Raw genomic sequence first — 19,374 nt, 5'->3', positions numbered from 1 at the left:
GAGGTGCCATCTGCCATGCAGCGGACTACAGTGATTAGATTGTGGAGTCCTGATGGGTTTCTATGGCACTCAGAGGCTTGAAGATGGCCTCTAGGTCTGCCATCTACAGTGACCTATGTGGCTCAGTCTCTGGCTGAGCTTCATAGACAATATAATACACTGCAATACTGAAGTATTGTACTGTATTATGTAAACCATCAAATGCTGTGAACTTCAAGTCCCCACTAAAAGTGAGGGGAAATAAAATATGGCAAAAATACTATTTATTTATGCCACATGATGAATGCTGTTAACAAAATTGCCAGAGTTTCAGATTTTATTCATTTTGCCTCTAGAAAAAATGGAATAAGGCCAGTTTCACACAGTCAAGTGTGATATCGCTGCAAAACAATTTTGAGCATTAGGATCACTGCCACTTGTCATTTTCTTTTGTGATAGACAGTGGGAGTTTCTAATTTTAAAAATGCATCACATGAAAATAGCAAGTTTGTGCGTTACGATAAAATGAAGGCTCCATAGGGATACATGGGTGATAAGGAGCAGAAAGCTAGGACAGGCAGCGATTTCTAATTTTCACAACATCGCATGAGAGAAAACCTCGCAGATAGGAAGGAAACCATTGAAAAGCATTGGTTTCATAGTTCTGCGTTTTCACTCGCATCGCGGCCTAAAAGTCATGAAAATGTTTTATGTTCTCAAAAATGAGCTAAATGATAACTAGAGCTCATCCTTCAAAAAAAACACTCAAAGAGCTCCATCTGTGGAAAAATAATGGCATGAAAAGGGTTTGATGTACAAAAATAGCAAATCATAAAAGAACAATAGAAGCTTTGTATCGCTGGCATCGCACTGATAGGGAGAGCAATGCTATCCCATTATTTTGCATGCTCAATGCTGTAAAATGAACTCCCTGCTTCCTGTAACACAACGTATTCCCTGTTATGGTTGCTGTAGTAGAAATGCAAGACCCACCATTGCTTACCCTGGGAAAATCGGCTGTTTGCTGCTTGTGCATTAAACGGGTTTATGTCTCCCACTTTCAGCACCACCAGCAATCACGTGGGAAGTGTGTCTATGCTACAATAACCATGGCTCTCAGGATACTCCTCTCTGGTGTTTGAAGCGGGTCTTGCTGTTGATGCTTCCACATGTGCTATATGGATGTCCTACCTCATCCATGTCACAGTGCCAGACAGATGCAGTATCAGGGGATGCAATCTGGCAAGAAGAGACAGTCTGGCTCGTTCATCGGACTGTTCGCTGGGGATTACAATGTGGCACGGGAAAAGTTTATTTTATTTTTTTATAAAGGTATGCATTGCTTAAAAAGTATAATACATTTTGAAAAGTACACAACCTTATTGTTTTACCAGTATAGCCTGGTCTAAAGGGGTTGTCCCGCGCCGAAACAGGTTTTTTTTTTTTTTCACCCCCCCCCCCCCCCCCCCCCCCCCGGTTCGGCGCGAGACAACCCCGATGCAGGGACCTAAAGAAAAATCCGCACAGCGCTTACCTGAATCCCCGCGTTCCGGTGACTTCTTACTTACCGGCTGAAGATGGCCGCCAGCATCTTCTCCCTCCGTGGACCGCAGCTCTTCTGTGCGGTCCATTGCCGATTCCAGCCTCCTGATTGGCTGGAATCGGCACGTGACGGGGCGGAGCTACACGGAGCCCCATTGAGAAGATAAGAAGACCCGGACTGCGCAAGCGCGTCTAATTTGGCCATTAGACGGCGAAAATTAGACGGCAACCATGGAGACGAGGACGCCAGCAACGGAACAGGTAAGTGAAAAACTTTTGATAACTTCTGTATGGCTCATAATTAATGCACAATGTACATTACAAAGTGCATTAATATGGCCATACAGAAGTGTATAGACCCACTTGCTGCCGCGGGACAACCCCTTTAAGGATGCAAAAGTCATGATGGGTTTCCTTTAGGGTCCTTAAAGGAATATCCTGTGTCATCAGTTTGATCGCTGGAGGTCTGCGCAAAGACAAAATCCCATTAATCAGCACAAAGTTAAAGGAGTTGTCCGGCCACACAGGGTAAAAATTTTTATAATGCTGCTGCTTCCCTTTCAGTAAGGATAGTAACAGACAGCATACAGGGGCTCAAACCGGCCAGCAGATCAGCTGCAATGTCAGTTTATTACCTTAGACTGATCTTCTCTGCAGTTTTCAAAGATGGCGCCTCTGTGCTGCCTTCTCACATGCCCTGTGCCCCCCCCTCTTCTGTGTGCGCGCTCCCGATGGTAGTAAGACATGAAAAGGCAGGATTTCCCTCAGCTCACGTCCTAGCCCCGCCCACGACACGCCCACCTCTATTGAACTGCTCTACAGTCTCTCCCCGCCCAGGCCCCGCCCCCTGCTAAAGTAAAGTAAAACATTTCCCCACACACACATGCCCTCATAGTGCCCCTCTCACAATGACCCCCCCCCCCACACTTCTGTCAGCCGGGTCAATGCACATACACATCACTGCACCCCCCCCCCTTCCCCTGCACACATCCATCCATCCATCCATCCATCGATCTCTCCCACTCCACACACCCCCCCTTCCCCCGGGACTTCTGTCAGCCGGTCCGTGCACATACACACACATCACTGCACCCCCCCCCCCTTCCCCTGCACACATCCATCCATCCATCCATCCATCGATCTCTCCCACTCCACACACCCCCCCTTCCCCCGGGACTTCTGTCAGCCGGTCCGTGCACATACACACACATCACTGCACCCCCCCCCCCTTCCCCTGCACACATCCATCCATCCATCCATCCATCGATCTCTCCCACTCCACACACCCCCCCTTCCCCCGGGACTTCTGTCAGCCGGTCCGTGCACATACACACACATCACTGCACCCCCCCCCCCCCCTTCCCCTGCACACATCCATCCATCCATCCATCCATCGATCTCTCCCACTCCACACACCCCCCCTTCCCCCGGGACTTCTGTCAGCCGGTCCCGCACCGTGAAATCTCCCGTCCTCACCCGCGGCATGCTCTATTTGCCGCGGGTGTACGCGCAGACAGCTTCCATTGACTGCACTGGAAGCCGTCCATTCATGCTATCTCCCGCTGTAGCACAGCGGAAGATAGCGTGAAAACGCTTCCCCGCCTACCGCCGGCGCGTCGCACGGCCGGCCGCGTCATATGACGCGGCGGGGAAGCGTCATGCGGGACCCAGAGCACCGGATCCGCTGGTAAGTATGGGGTCTCTGGGGGGGCGCCGTGACGGGCTTCGCCGCGGAATATTCCGCGGCGGAGCCCGTCACGGCCGTGTGCAGCTGGCCTAATAGGAGTAAGCGTGGTTGGTGCTCACAAGTTACCACGATAATCACAAACCTGCTGGATTTCTTGAGATTGTTCAGTTGCAGCAACTAGTAAACCTGAAGGCGACCTGATGAAAAAATATCTGAAAAATAATCCTATGTGTAAAAATAAAAAAAACGCAGCAAAAATAATTTTGTTAGCTGAAGGAAAAAAAAAGGGCAGTAAAACCACCACATGGGTACAATCCCTAAAAAGCGTCTGGTCCTTAAGGGGTTAAGGCCTCTATCACACAGGTGGGGTTTTTTTTGTATTGTTTAGGGGGCTAAAAACGCTGCGCTAAGCCTCCATTCATTTTAATGGGGCTTCTCAGACGAGCGATTTAGCGTAGCGTTTATAACGTGTGCTAAAACAAATGCTGCAAGTGTGCAGGAGCCCTAAAGGGGGTTAATAACATTCTGTAAATCCCCTTTAACTCTTTCATGCCTACAAGACATTACATTTACAGCCAGCACGCTTGGGCTTTGTGTGGAGTGGGATCGAGAGTCGATCCTCAGACATGCACATTCATGGCTAAATAAGGGCTCCTGCACGCTTGCCTTTTTTTCGCGCCATTGGCAATGGGACTTTCTATTGTTAAATACGCATCGCAAGTTGAGGCTTTGCAATTTTTGTGCGATGCGTTTTTAACATTAGAAGGTCTAATTGACAATCGCATTAAGAAAACGCAGCGATATCGCGTGATAAAACTGCGCAAGACTAATGGAAGTGTGCGGGAGCCCTTAGAGAAATTTTTTTTTGAAAGTACGGAGTAAAGACCAAAAATACAATAATACATTTATGGATGGGTGTTGCATACAGAAGCCAATGCACTGAGTTGCGTTCCAAAAGAACGCTGACACGAGCTGAAACCGGAGGCATATATCTATATCCCGCAGCACTTCTGCTCCATTCACATCCTGATTGGTTGTTTGGGTTGAATCGAGCAGAAGTGTTGTGGATTATAAATGCTTATATCTATGCACACAGAACGCTGGGCTGCAACGTCGCATGAAAATGACTACTTCCGGCCTGCACTAAGCTCCGCCCATGTACTGGCAAAAGTATGTTTGGTCTCCTACTGGTACAACGTCATTTCCGCGCGGCCGATGATTGTTTACGCACTTTGGGCGGGAAAGTAGAGCGCGGGCTGCACATCAGTCCATTGGCGGTCACGTGAGGTTTGCTCGCTGCCGGCCAATAGTAAGGCGCGGACAGGGTATAACGGAGGTCCGTGCTCCTCGGGTGAGTGACCCTCCTGCCATGTTGTATCTCCATGTATGTGGTGTTAGCCGTGCCATAACCGCCTCCCTCAGTGGTACATCACCCAGCTCTGGGCACTGCTACCCCATCCAGTGCAGGTGCTTCCATATTCCTGTCATGGAGGGCAAAACAGGCAGAAAAACCTACAAATTCACACCAGTGTATTATGGGGGCCATTATGCGTCTGAAGTCCTGGTCGGACGGCGGGTTCCCTCACACAAACTGCGAGCCCCCCTAATGCGCTCCGGTGAAGGCGGTCTTGTTTCATGTCCGTGTGGTGTCTGTATTTTTTTACTGATCGGGCATGCGGCCCCGTTAACCCCTTAAGGGCACGGCCTATTTTGGCCATACGGACGCAACAAATTTTGGGGGGGTTTTCAACAACTTTTCAAAAGCCATGACTTATTTTTATTTTTCCGTCTACACGGCCGTATGAGGGCTCGTCTTTTTGGGTGGCGACCCGTCGTTTTTACTGGCACCATTTTTGGCTGCATGTAATGTATTGCAAAACTTATGTAACTTTTTTTTTTTTTTTTTCAGGGTAGGGAAAGAAAACCTCAATTCTGACAGATTTTATCTTATATTTCTACAGCGTACATCCTGCAGCATAAGCAGAAAGTCCATGGGAGCATAACAAACACAGCGAGCGCGGATGCTATAGGCCGCCTGCACACGGGCCGAAATCCCGCGGCAGGATTTCCGCCGCTCAAAGCCTGCATAGGAGTGCATTACAATACGCACTCCTATGCAGACGGCCGCGGTTTGGCCGCGCGGCAAACAAACCGCGGCATGTCCTATTTTTGTGCGGGGCTCGCAGAGCCTCGCACAGATACGTCACTCACCCGGCCGCCGGCTCCGGTCTGCGCATGCGCTGGCAGCCGGCACATGAAAGAGCCGGAGCCGCCGAGCGCGGGTGAGTACGCGCTGCTCTCTGCAGGCGCTCAGGTCGGGTCCCGCTGCGAGAATTCTCGCCGCCGGATCCGACCCGCTCGTCTGCAGGCGGCCATAGGCGTGCGCACTGCAGTGTTTTTTTACATGTTGCCATTTAGACAAAACCGGTGACGTCATTTGGGCCGACTTGTGATTTATTTGTTTTGCACTCCTTAAAAATGGATGCCACGTAGAGATGAGCGAACGTGCTCGGCCACGCCTTTTTCGCCCGAATACCGCGATTTCCGAGTACTTCCGTACTCGGGCGAAAAAATTCGGGGGGCGCCGTGGCGGCACGGGGGGGTAGCAGTGGGGAGTGGGGGGGAGAGGGAGAGAGAGAGGGCTCCCCCCTGTTCCCCGCTGCTACCCCCCGCACCGCCACACCTCTCCCCGCCCCCCGGCGCCCCCCGAATCTTTTCACCCGAGTACTGAAGTACTCGAAAATGGCGGTACTCGGGTGCGTAAGTACTCGAAACGAGTACGTTCGCTCATCTCTAATGCCACGTGAATGTAAAAAAAAATACAACAAAACCGCCCGCAGGATGCACGGACACATGCAGTGGGATTAGTCCATTTTTCTCGCACCACAATTGTATCCGCCCGTGTGAGTGAGCCCTTGGGCCGGATTCACACAACTGTATTTGCGTGCACAATACACAGTGAATAGCAGCCATGTATTTCAATGGGTTCGTTCACAAGCGCATGTTTTGTGTGCGCAATTCTCTTATGCTCTTATTTTCCTGTGCTTTTGCGCGGGGAATAGAACATATTAAGGCCCCTTCACACGGGCGACGAAGTCGCGCTGCTACAAATCGCATGTATGTGAGGCCCATGCTTTCCTATGGGCTACTTCACACATGAGAGGCTTTGTAGCCCATGTTTCCCTATGGAGCCTTCCTCTCTGTTGCATCGCACGAAAACGCGTTTTTTGTGCGATGCGACTTTGCCAGTAACAAATGCTACTGTCAAAGCTATAATCTAAGCCTTGGCTGCAGAAAAAAAGAAATGCACATACATCACCTGTCCTGCGCTGTCAGCCCGGCCGCATCTTCTCGGGTCCCCGACACTGATCAGCATTTTCTCTTCTGGCCATGGATTCAAAAATCCCCGCCTCATGGAAGCGCTTGCTGTGATTTGGCTGACGCTTAGCCAATCGGAGCCAGCGCTGAATGACTATGTTGAGGGGAAAATAAGAGTTGAGACTTTTCGACAGTGGGGAGGAAAAAAGGAAGGGGGAGCTGCATGCTTCAGGCAGTACATCTGCGGTGCAGCTGCGGATGAAGGCACTGGTTGCTATGACATTAGAGGAAGTAGGCGTGGTAGGAGGCTCCACAGGCAAATTTCAGCCGCACCACTGCCCTCAGCCACCTGCCTACAGCCAGCAGCTACCAGCCTTCAACCAGCAGCCTTGCTCTCACAAGCAAGAGGGACAAAATGGAGACTTGGTGTTGGTTTTTATGATGTTTTCCAAGGAATTCGGCAGTTCTCTAGGGGTTGGGTTACTATATGGGGCGGCTGCTGGTTTTTTCGCAGCACATCCGCGCGTGATTTTTCACGCATCCGCACCTATCCGCAAGCACATTAGGTGCCATACACAGGTCTCCCGCGCGTGAAAATCCGCTGGCGTAATCCGGAGCGCTCGTGTGCAGGCAATAAACGATCTGTTTTTTTATTTCACAGGATCCCGGCACTGATGACAAGTTGATCAAACCTCCTCTTCTCGCACACAATTCTTTATCCCCTCATAATAAGATGTCACTTCAGATGAAAAGACACTTGGAGCAGGATCAGAAGCAGGAAGGCTCCGTAGTCAAGAAGAAGTGTTCACCACTAGTGTCGGACTGCCTTAAGAAAGTTCCTGTAGTGAAACTACATAAATTGAAGTTGGAACTTGACCAGCAATACAGAAAACAGAATGTAATGAAACCGGAGCATGGACCGCACTGCAGTCGGGGCAGACAGGTTGTGCCAAGTTGACCTTTTTTTGCTGTACTGTATCATGGAAATGGAAAGAGAGATATAAGCTTTCTATAGTAAAACTTTAGCATTTTTATCAACTCACTTCTTACTGAAAGTCCTAGGCTGTATCTAGTCAGTGCTTCATAATGCTCAAATTCTCTATGGACACCACTTAAGGGGATTATCCCACAAAAATAGCTTATCACTAGAGATGAGTGAGCCTATTCGGTAAGACAGTTACTCGAGCGAGCATCGCTCTTCTCGAGTAACTGCTTAGTGTTCCGAGTAGGCTCTCATCTTTACTTATCACCTATCCACTCATTTCTATGGGGCTACCAGGGATAGCTGAATACAAGTGCTCCCTATCTCAAATAGTTCTGAACAGACGAATAAACTTCCGGGAAGGCAGAGGTAACTACGCACAACTGAGTCATGTGAGCGCCGCAGCTATTCACTGGCTGAAGAGAGCAGATGATTCGCTGCAATGGTCACATGACCCTTTTGTCCTGTCGTCACCGGTCTCTTTACCCAGTAGTGAGGACCGGTGGGGAGCGGAAAGGGTGCGTATGTAATTTTAATACTGCGAGCTGAGCATTTTTTTTTTTTAAGCAGAATATCATGTTCCCAGATAACCCCTCTACGTGTCAGACAGGGAGGTCTGGTTACCGTAAGTCTCCTCTTTAGTCTTATGGTTTCCTTCCCTCCCATCTTGCAGTTTTTATCAGTAGATGTAGTCTTGAATTCATTAGAGTATCACTTTACATTTTACAATTAACAGAACATAGTAAAATTTTAATGAATTTCCAAAAATCATGCTTATTCAGATTTATTTAAACAGGAACAAAAGCCAGATGATGGCTCTACCCATAGCAAATTGCCTCCATCTCCTTTTGCACTCAATGAACTATTGGCTTCTGATATAAACACTACAAATAATCCTCACCATCAGCAAGATACTAAAGAGATCCAAGTTTGCACATCACGTCCAAATGAATGTTCCAAGATTCCTGTAGACCCACGGCTTTGCTTAAAGGTACAGACTGAAGCTCAAGAAGAACAAGCTCCCACAAGTGAATCTGACAGGAAGCAACATCATAACCAGGTACAGCCTCATGGGTTCGTGATGTGTGTTCTATAAAATGATCTTATCCCAGTAGCACACAAAAATAAGTATAGAAAATTTAAAAAATGCTGTTTATAGCAGTTATCAGTAACTATTATGTATGCGTTGATAACTGCTATAGACAGCAGTGTATTTAGTCAGAGCCACAATGATCACTGAGATGTTGTGACTTTACATCGTATGCCACTAAGGTTTATGGGAAGGTGCGCTGGCTATGTTGGAAGCTGCTGGGCAGGAAATTTGCACCCCACTCCTGCAAGAAGTCAGGTTGTTTGCTTAAAGTGTTTGCAGTATAAGGTGTTATGTGTGTTACATTTTTTTTTTGGTACGGTTTTTAATTAATTCTATTTAGTTTAATTATGTTTTAACAATTTTTAAGTTAAAAGACCTCTTGTTATCCATCTGATAGGTCCTCTTTAGCCCCTTAAAGGGGTTGTCCCGCTAAAGCAAGTGGGGTTATACACTTCTGTATGGCCATATTAATGCACTTTGTAATGTACATCGTGCATTAATTATGAGCCATACAGAAGTTATTCACTTACCTGTTTCCGTTGCTAGCGTCCTCGTCTCCATGGTGCCGTCTAATTTCAGCGTCTAATCGCCCGATTAGACGCGCTTGCGCAGTCCGGTCTTCTCCCTGGTGAATGGGGCCGCTCGTGCCGGAGAGCTGGTCCTCGTAGCTCCGCCCCGTCACGTGTGCCGATTCCAGCCAATCAGGAGGCTGGAATCGGCAATGGACCGCACAGAGCCCACGGTGCACCATGGGAGAAGACCCGCGGTGCATCGTGGGTGAAGATCCCGGCGGCCATCTTAGTAAGGTAAGTAAGAAGTCGCCGCAGCGCGGGGATTCGGGTAAGTACTAAATGTTTTTTTTGGTTTTTTTTTTAACACATGCATCGGGTTTGTCTCGCGCCGAACAGGGGGCCTATTGAATAAAAACCCCGTTTCGGTGCGGGACAACCCCTTTAACTATAGGACGTACAGTTACGTCTGGCAGTGTCCGGGTATGTATGGAGGGAGTGGTGTGGGTGTGAGTACAAGACCCCAGAACATCGGCCGGGTGATTTAAATGCCACTGTCAGAATTTGAGCGGATTTTGAGCAATAATTATGTCTAAATGGGCCTTTAACTAAGTTTTAGTGAAGATGATTTGGGTTAGAATTGGAAGGAAATAGCAAATTCACCCTCTTCTCCCCCCCCCCCCTTCCCCCACACCATTCACTGTGCAGTATGAAGCAAATGATTTGTAAACTTTATTTTACGAGTCCTCAGAATTCCATCATTGGTTTTGCACAATAAATCTTCTGTCATAAAAAAGCAAAGGTTTATTTAATCTTTTTTTTTTCTTTCTTTTAGACATTTTTTTTTAAACTTTGTCCAGTCACACTATGGGAGTTGTAGCCGCAATTTCTAAGGGTCCTTGTACATGCAACAATTTATCATTGGAATGAGCAAACAAGTCATTTGGTTTCAAACAAAGTCCATTTACACCCAGAGATAATCATTTCATTATTTTTTTTTGTCATCTCATTCAGTCCATCGTTGCTCTCTGAGGAGTCTGGAAATGTTTAAGACTAGTTTAGCCTTTCGCGAACTATCTCCTTTTTGCACCCAGCGACTGGCAAACAATGAATGAGGATTTGTATGCCTGCGTAAAATGACAGACGAATGATAAGTGAACAAATTGTAACTGAACCGTTGACCAGGTTTACACTGAACAATTATCGTTAAAGGGGTTGTCCCGCGCGAGACAAACCCGATGCATGAGTTAAAAAAAAAAAAACGGATAGCACTTACCCGAATCCCCGCGCTGCGGCGACTTCTTACTTACCTTAGTAAGATGGCCGCTGGGATCTTCACCCACGGTGGACCGCAGGTCTTCTCCCATGGTGCACCGTGGGCTCTGTGCGTTCCATTGCCGATTCCAGCCTCCTGATTGGCTGGAATCGGCACACGTGACGGGGCGGAGCTACGAGGAGCAGCTCTCTGGCACGAGCGGCCTCATTCAACACGGAGAAGACCGGACTGCGCAAGCGCGTCTAATCGGGCGATTAGACGCTGAAATTAGACGGCTCCATGGAGACGAGGACGCTAGCAACGGAACAGGTAAGTGAATAACTTCTGTATGGCTCATAATTAATGCACGATGTACATTACAAAGTGCATTAATATGGCCATACAGAAGTGTATAACCCCACTTGCTTTTGCGGGACAACCCCTTTACTTTTCACACGATCCAACAATTATTTGACCGATAATTATTCCATGTAAAAGGACCCTTACTTGGTATTTCAAAGCATTATTGCCTTCAGTAATATGAGTTATTTAAGCTCTCGTTTCTGATGTTTGTTGGAACAGCTTATCTTAGCAGTATACTTCTTAATAATCAGTGCAATTAAGGGCCTATGCACAGGGCCGTATATTCGGGCAGTTTGTTGTCCATGTATTGCATGGACAGGAGGCGGCTCTATAACAATCTATGGGGCTATTCACATGGTCAATTCTTTACTTTAATAAAATTAAACATGTTCTATTGTCGTGCGTTTTATCAAACAAGAACACCACATGCCATGTGTGAAGTCCATGAATATCAGACATCACATGGACTCGTCCCACATATGTGACTAATCACATGCTCATGGCATTGTCAAAGATCCATCATATTCCTCAGCAGCCTTTCTATACATGTGACTGGTCACACGATCATTACATTAAAGGTCCTTTAGTCCTAAAGGTAGCTCTTCCTCTCCTTCCCTGCATTTAACAATACAGTGGGCTACTTCTGGTAAAAGGTATAACCCCCTCCTCCCACCTACTCTGTACTGCCAGGACCAAGGATATATTTGCTAAAATCCTCTTGGGAATTGCAGTTCAGTTGAACAGTGGCAGGTTTGGGTAATTGCAGCTGTAATAAGGAGGCTTAAGGCCCATTTACACGCAAAGACAATCTTTCAAACAATTGAAAAATTGACAGTTTTAGCGATTCTTTGCATAAAGTGTTAATAGACACTAATGTCCATTAACACTTCGTCTGGGTGTAAAAGGGCCTCTGGGAGCTAATTGCAGAGCACAGCATGTGGTGTAAGCTCTGCACACAGCTGTATTGTTCTCATAGGGGCTGTTGGCAGTAATCTCTGATTAATCTGCAGAACACAGCTTGTGGTCCCTGTCATCTCTCTCCGGTTGAACAATGCATTTTAAGCTCCCCTTTAAAATCATCGTTCAGCCGAAGAGTGAACGATGGCAGCGTTTACATGCAACGATTCGCTCATATGCCATAGTTTGAACGAATTTTGAGCGATAATTGTTACGTGTAAAGGGGCCTTTAATTGCTTCTGTATTGCAGATTTCTGAAAGCAGCATTAAACAAGATGCAGGACCTCTAAATCTTGTAACAAGAACGTCCCCTATAATACATTACTAGTAGAGATGAGCGAACGTACTCGGATAAGCACTACTCGTCCGAGTAATGTGCTTTATCCGAGTATCGCTGTGCTCGTCTTGAAAGATTCGGGGAGCGCCGCTGCTGACAGGTGAGTTGCGGCGGGGAGCAGGGGAGAGCGGACGGGAGAGAAGGAGAGAAAGATCTTACCTCCGTTCCTCCCCGCTCTCCCCTGCAGCTCCCCGCTCCGCGGCGCTCCCCGAATCTTTCAAGACGAGCACAGCGATACTCGGATAAAGCACATTACTCGGACAAGTAGTGCTTATCCGAGTACGTTCGCTCATCTCTAATTACTAGCATTATTAGATCTGTTTTTGGGGTTTTTTTTTCCCCAAGTACAATGAACCTAAAAGCCACTAATGTCTTATTATGTGACTAGTAATTATTAGTAAATTATAGTACCAGGGTTTCTGGTGGCGCAGTGCGCCACACAGCTGTGCTACATGGTACATCCATTATGATCCCCCACGCATCACACACACACAGCTCCACTACATGCATCCTGATTCACACACACAGCTGTGGTACATCCATGCTGATTTCCAGACCTCACCAGCTCTGCAGACTCCTGGATACAGTGATTAGCCCCCTTTCGTGTGATCCCTGACTCCACCCACACAGGTGATTACATGACTGGTCCTGGTGGCTACTGTTGGATTATCCAGTATACAGTGCTTTTTACCAAACTGCATTATGGCTCCTCCCACAGCAGTGATGTCACCACAAGTCCTTCAGCCCACTGGATCCTGCGGTTGCGGTAGGTCAGTGTCTTCTGCCAGGACTGCTGAGTTATGTCTGAGATAATAACGGCTTAGGTGTATTCTCATTCTATTATTTTTGTCCTCCCCTTCCAAAAGCCATAACTGTGGTGTTCTTCTGTCGGTCCGGCTCTGTGTTTTTTATATGTTGTAGGACCTATGATGGCGTCACCAGGTGTGGAGCATGAGAAGCGCCTACACACAAACATACATACTCATTGTCAAGTGGTCGTTAGTATAATTATTGGCTAATGCAAGATAAATATTAGTGTATCAGGGAGTAAAGGCCCATTTAGACACGATTATTGCTCAAAAAATCTTTTGAGCGATAATCGTTGTGTGCTTTTTACAGCGCTCCGAGAGGAGGAGGCAGAAGACAAGCAGGGTGGCCATGCTTGTTCTCTGTATCCAGCTGTTGTCTGCACGGAGCGCCCGGCTGTTATACAACCCAGAGCTCTGAGCGGGGTATGGAGAACACAGCTAGACAGCTGTGTTCTTCATACCAAGCCTGTCTTCAGGGAGTGGGATACAGCTGAAACAATAGTATCAGCTGTATCCCGCTGTAAACTCCTGATAAGACCGATCGTTCTCTTTCAGCATGCTGAAAGACTACGATGAACGACGGCTTAACGAAAACTGCACGATGTCAGAGCAGTTAGACACAACAATTATCGCTTAAAAGATGTCTATATGGGCCTTTAGTTGCAGAGAAAGTATAGATTGTTATGTGCACAATTTATGATATGGAAGGCGTCCATCATCAAGTATATAAGGAGAATAAATATGGCAATAAATCTAGTTGTAGGCGTTACACGCACATCTCTGTAGATGGCTTTAATGTCATGATTTGGATGTTTTGCCTGGAATATTCCTTTTAATGGTCACCATCAAATAATAATCATGATTGTATTTAGAATTTCTTGAACTAGAGATGAAATTACTAATCATGACCATTTTTTGTCAGGAACCAGTACCTTTGCCAAGTGACAGTGAGGCCGATGACGGAGTGGCTGTGTTTCTTCTTGCACAAAATGCAATTAAACTGCCTAACACAGATTTTCCAAGGAAGGGCGACCCAGTGAGCAAAGACTGTACTTCACTTGAGACAATGTGCTTGAAGCAACCTGTAGTTCGCCTTATACGCTTGAATATAAAAAACAAAAAACAATGGCAGGCCACGGTTGAAAGTGACAGTGAGCATCACCATGATACTGTACAGTGTATACAACCTGAAGAACAGGAAGAGCAGTCCATGGATGACAACGTTGAAGAGCCGGTACAGTCTCTTTATTATTTCTGTACTCAGAATTAGATGTATTTCCTAAAATCCCTATGGGAATGAAAGTTCAGTAGTTTTGGTAATTGTGGGTATAATAAGGAATCTTTAATGCACATGTATTGCGGCATTAAGCAGAATACAGAACCTCCGAATCTTGTAACAAAAGAGTAATTCACATTATGTTATTAGTTCATAAAAGAGGAATGACAATGTAGCAGAGAGTAAGGATCCCTTTACATCGGACACCTGTCGGGCGCTTCAGTCCCCAACAGCCGTCTCAGCAATGATTGTCCTATGCTTCCATACAGGAGCGATGATACCTCAGTGAATGAAGGTAGGGTGGTCCGGAGACCACTTTGTCCACCTACCTCCATTCACACTAAACGAGCTGCCATCCATAGATTAACTACTCCGCGTTTACGCAAGCCGTTCGTTGCTTGATTTTTTTATTTTTTTTTATTTATTTTTTTTTTTTATGCCTGCAGAAACCGAAGGCCAAACAATTATCGTTTGTATTTCATTTGCTGCCGGAATTTACACTGAACGATTATCGTTCAGATTCCTGCAATCCGATGAAAATCTGTTATCATTCATTATAAAAGGAGAAAGTATGATTGTTATGCACACAGTTTACAACACAGGAGGGGGCATCATGGTGTTTACTAGGAGAACAAATATGGGAATAATCTAGTAGTAATCAAGAAAGAAGAGTGGCAGCAGATATTATTGTTAAAATCAGCAGCGACGTTTCGACTTTGCCAGTCTTTATCAAGCTCTAGTTGTAGACATGGCACACAGAGATCTGTAGATAATTTTATGAAAAACATTAATAGTACAGCTTTCTATGTTTTGTGTGCAATATTCCTTTTAAGGGGTTGAACCAGGAACAACCTTTATCACCTGTCCACAGGAGACCCCCAACAATCTGGAGAATGAAGGTCCCATATCCATCACTACAGGCTTGCTGCATCTACCCACAGTGATGTCAGATCGAATGCAGATCCGTGCTCCATTCATTTTATAGGGGCTGACGTAAATAGCATTGAGCTATCTCAGGAAGTCCCATTAAAAATGAATGGAATGGCGCTGCACGTGTGTGACTACCACACCATTCAATCTCCTTCTCACTGCGCGGGTGCAACAAGCCCGCATTGAGGAGGAGAGGGGGCCACGGATCCCTGGTTCTTAGAATCGGTGGGGAACTCGGCAGTGAGACCGCCACCGATTATTAACACCAAAGGGCAAGAAAACACCCCACCCCCCTACCTGGTTGAATACCCTCATTAAAATCTAACTTTTATTGAACTAAATAAAATACTAAGACAGGAATTAAAAAAACTAACGCCTGCCTAGCAAACCTGGGAGCGCTAAGCCACCTGTACACTGTGCTTGTATAGAGCTCTCCCAAATAGTTAGTAGCTATATAGAATATCAAGCAAGTCACTGCTCTAGACTAATGGCTCTGCCTGATTAATATCACTAGGTCTGCGTGTGTGAGCTAAAAGAAATATAGAAACCCTCACAACATGATTTGCCAACATAGTGGTGACCTCAGGGGTCTGGGGTTTCTAGAGGCGCACCCACCTAAATGACAGCTGTCATAACATTAAAGAGGGATTTTCCCTTTAGACTGACTAGTGAGAGACACTGCATGCTGAGCAGCCTACTGGGCCCAATCACCTATCCTGTGGATAGAGAAGAGTTTTTCTTGGTACATGTCCTCTTATGGTCACTGTCAAGAATTTGAGATGATTGTTGTTATGCCACTTTAGGATGTTTTAGATTTAAAATTGAAATTACTAATCATGACCATTTTCTGCCAAGAACAGGTAACTTCACCAAGTAACACTGAGGCTCATGATGGCGTGGCTCTGTCTCCTCTTGCACAAAATGCAGTTCTTCCTAACACAGATTTTCTAAGGCGGCTTGATCAGCAGGAAAGTGTCCCAGTAAGCAAAGACTGTACTTCACTTGACACAGTCCGCTTGAAACAACCTGTAGTTCGCCTTATACGCTTGAATATAGAAGGCAAAAAACAATGGCAGGCCACGGATGAAAGTGACAGTGAGCATCACCATGATACTGTACAGTGTATTCAACCTGAACAACAGGAAGAGCAGTCCATGGATGACAAACTTTATAAGCAGGTACAGTCTCCTTATTAACTCTGTACTCTGAAATTAGATGTATTTTCCAAAATCCCAATCGGAATGACCGTTCAATAGTTTGGGTAATTGCAGGTGTAATAAGGATTCTAAAAGTGCATGTATTGCAGGATACAGAACCTCCAAATCTTGTAATAAAAGTCACCTACACTACATTATTATTGGTTGATAAAAGAGAAATGACAATGTAGCCAGGGGTAAGGGTCCTTTTACATGGGGCGACTGTCGGGCACTTCAGCACGCAGCAGTCGTTCCAGCAATGATTGCTCCTACGCTTTCAAACAGGAGCAATGATTTTCATAATGAGCATATATAGTGCGATCAGAAAATAGATTTATTTACACAAACTGCAGAAAAACAATGCATAGGATCACACATATATAGTGCGTCAATTATAGAATTTCCACATAGAGATAACATCTATGACAGAGTGAATGACGCAGCGGCCGATCAACGCGATACTAGCAGTCATCCCGCGCATGCCCAGTAGGAGATAACATCTCTATGTGGAAATTCTATAATTGACGCACTATATATGTGTGATCCTGTGCATTGTTTTTCTGCAGTTTGTGTAAATAAATCTATTTTCTGATCGCAATATATATGCTCATTATGAAAATAACAACTATATACATAGCTTGGATAGGATCATTAATATGAATTGTATCTAATGCTCATTGATATGAATCGGAGAATGAGTCCCTGATGGAGCTATGAGTTGTTGTAAAGGGATGTCTCGCAAGATGTATTTGCTCTGCACGGAGCGACTGCCACAGGATACCGGCACATGCGCACTGTGATCGCGCTGACGTCATCTATGACACAGTGAATGACGAAGCGGCTGATCAACGCGATACTAGCGGTCATCCAGCGCATGCCCAGTAGGAGGCAGCGGACGCCGGCATTATGTACTCGTGGGACCCCTGTGAAGATGACAGCCTCGAGGAGAAGGGAGACACTGGCACCACAGATAGCACTAAATGTATGTAAATGGACATCTGTTGTAAGGAGGGATTGTTGATTAGGTGGAGGGTTTTGATTTGTTAATTGCTTTACTGTGATACTATTTATATGTGGCTATACACCATTGTAATTGAGCTTGACAAAGGCCAACATGGCCGAAACGTTGCCTGCTTGTTTTTTGTGATGGGAAAATAAAACCTTTTGGTTATTGAATTTTGCACTAGGTCTGCGTGTTTTGAGCTAAAAGAAATCTAGAAACCCCCGCAACAAAATTTGCCAACATAGTGGTGACTTCAGTGGTTTGGGGTTACTAGAGGAGCACCTGCCTAAATGACAGCTGTCATACAACATGAGGAAGAGACACTGCATGCTGTGCGGCCGACTGGGCCTGATCAGATATTTATCACCTATCCTGTGGATAGAGAAGAGCTGTTCTTGGTATACACCCTTATTGGTCACTGTCCAATAATATTTGCGATGATTGTTGTTATGCCACTTTAGGATGTTTTAAAAGTAAAATTGAAATTGCTAATCATGACCATTTTCTGCCAAGAACAGGTAACTTCACCAAGTAACACAGATGTTCTAAGGCATCTTGATCAGCAGGAAAGTGCCCCAGTAAGCAATGACTGTACTTCAGTAAACAAAGGTTGTGCCTCACTTGAGAACATCCGCCTAAAGCAACCTGTAGTTCACCTTATACGCTTAAATATAGAAACCAAAAATCAACGCCCAGCCACTGATGAAAGCGACAGTGAGCATGAACCTGATGATGTACAGTGTATGCAATCTGAAAAACAGGAAGAGCAGTGCATAGAGGAGTCTGACAGTGAAGATTTTGATGATCAGGTACTGCATCCTAATTATTTCTGTACTCAGAATTAAAGTTAAAAGCAAATATCCATTAATAGTTCACTTTACCCCAACAATGGATGGCCAAAAGAAAATGACAAATTTCAGAGTAATTTTATGTTCACGGCTATATTTATAGGCAGCAATGATGCAAACACAATTGAGCTTTGCAGGTCTTGAAGTGTAAAAATAAAGATAATAGGTTAATGTAAAAACTGGAATAAAATGGGGAAAATCGTGGAAGTCTTTTTAATACATCTTGTGTTTTCAGGATCTTAAAACATTATCTGCATATGAGCTTAAAAGGTTGAAGAATATAAAAGAGAACGCCAAATTTTTAAAGTCCCTGAAATTGCTTAAGGTAAGTTGTGCTGCTTGTGAAATATAGTAATTGTTTTCCTGAATACTAGGGACTGTGAAAATAAATGCTCATTACAATGTTGTCGGTGAATAACTTTGTAAAAGCATTTTAGATTTAGGTGCCAACTTATTTGAGATTATTGCATAAGTTAAGGCTCCTTCATTTCTCGTCTGTGTTATTGGTGGACATGGCTCACACCGTGGGTATATCTACTGCCACTAGGAGGCGGACACTAAGCAAAAAAGTGTTACCTCCTCCTACCAGCTATACCCCTCCCGCAGGCACCAAGTTAATCAGCTTTAGCTTGATGTCTGTAGGAGTCAGACCTCTCAGTAACCAGTTTTTTCCCGGCGTCATCCAGACGGCAGACATGGAGGTTGCACCTTGACCTCGTAGGGACAGGAAGCAAGAGACTTCAAAAGGCTCCTCCCGTCTCCCATTCACCAGTGCTTCCTGTCCCTACAGGGACATGCAAGAGGAGCTCCCTCCAGGGAGCTGCAGGATGACAGCTGGGGAACAGTCCATAGGGCTGTTTCCCCCCTCACCTTTTTCCAAAGCAGGCTGACGGTAGGGATTGACGGTCCATAGGGCTGCTTCCCTTCTCATCTCCCTTCGGGGTGTCAGCGCGGTCCGGGAGCACGGCGGGCCACGGGTCTGACCGCCCGGGATTCACCACCGCAGCAGTCGGAGCGGCGGACCAGAGGTCCTTGAGTCCCCTCCTTCCTCTTCCAGCTCGGAGTTGTTTTTCAGCCGGGGAGAGCGGCGGGCCATAGGCTCAGATGCCTCTCTCCTTCAGGCATGCCGGCGCGGCCGCGCGTGGTGTCGGGGGGCGGAGGAATGACGCTGCGTGACGCGGTGACGTCAGACGCCGTCAGCTGACCCGGAACAGCGGGAGATTTGAAAATGGAGACCCCCCCCCCTGGCAAGCTTCCACTGACAGCACACCTTCAGGGAAGGATTTATCT

The 19,374-nt window shown here is 46.1% G+C and overlaps 1 protein-coding gene across 1 annotated transcript in view; it reads left to right on the top strand.

Annotated features, from left to right (window-relative positions):
• Positions 1–4,427: 4,427 nt before the first annotated feature.
• The window catches only part of WDR76 (WD repeat domain 76), a 52,166-nt gene continuing 37,219 nt past the window's right edge, over positions 4,428–19,374 (top strand). The window contains exons 1-7 of the mRNA XM_066592983.1: positions 4,428–4,559; positions 7,188–7,469; positions 8,305–8,568; positions 13,754–14,065; positions 15,898–16,215; positions 17,755–18,045; positions 18,320–18,409. Coding sequence (XP_066449080.1) covers positions 7,260–7,469; positions 8,305–8,568; positions 13,754–14,065; positions 15,898–16,215; positions 17,755–18,045; positions 18,320–18,409 — 1,485 coding nt within the window. The 5' untranslated portion in view covers positions 4,428–4,559; positions 7,188–7,259. The remainder of the gene's footprint in view (positions 4,560–7,187; positions 7,470–8,304; positions 8,569–13,753; positions 14,066–15,897; positions 16,216–17,754; positions 18,046–18,319; positions 18,410–19,374) is intronic.

The sequence above is a fragment of the Eleutherodactylus coqui genome, chromosome 2, assembly GCF_035609145.1.
Source record: "Eleutherodactylus coqui strain aEleCoq1 chromosome 2, aEleCoq1.hap1, whole genome shotgun sequence".
NCBI lineage: Eukaryota > Metazoa > Chordata > Amphibia > Anura > Eleutherodactylidae > Eleutherodactylus > Eleutherodactylus coqui.
Note: the sequence above shows the minus strand (reverse complement) of the source record. Positions and strands in the feature narration are given on the sequence as shown.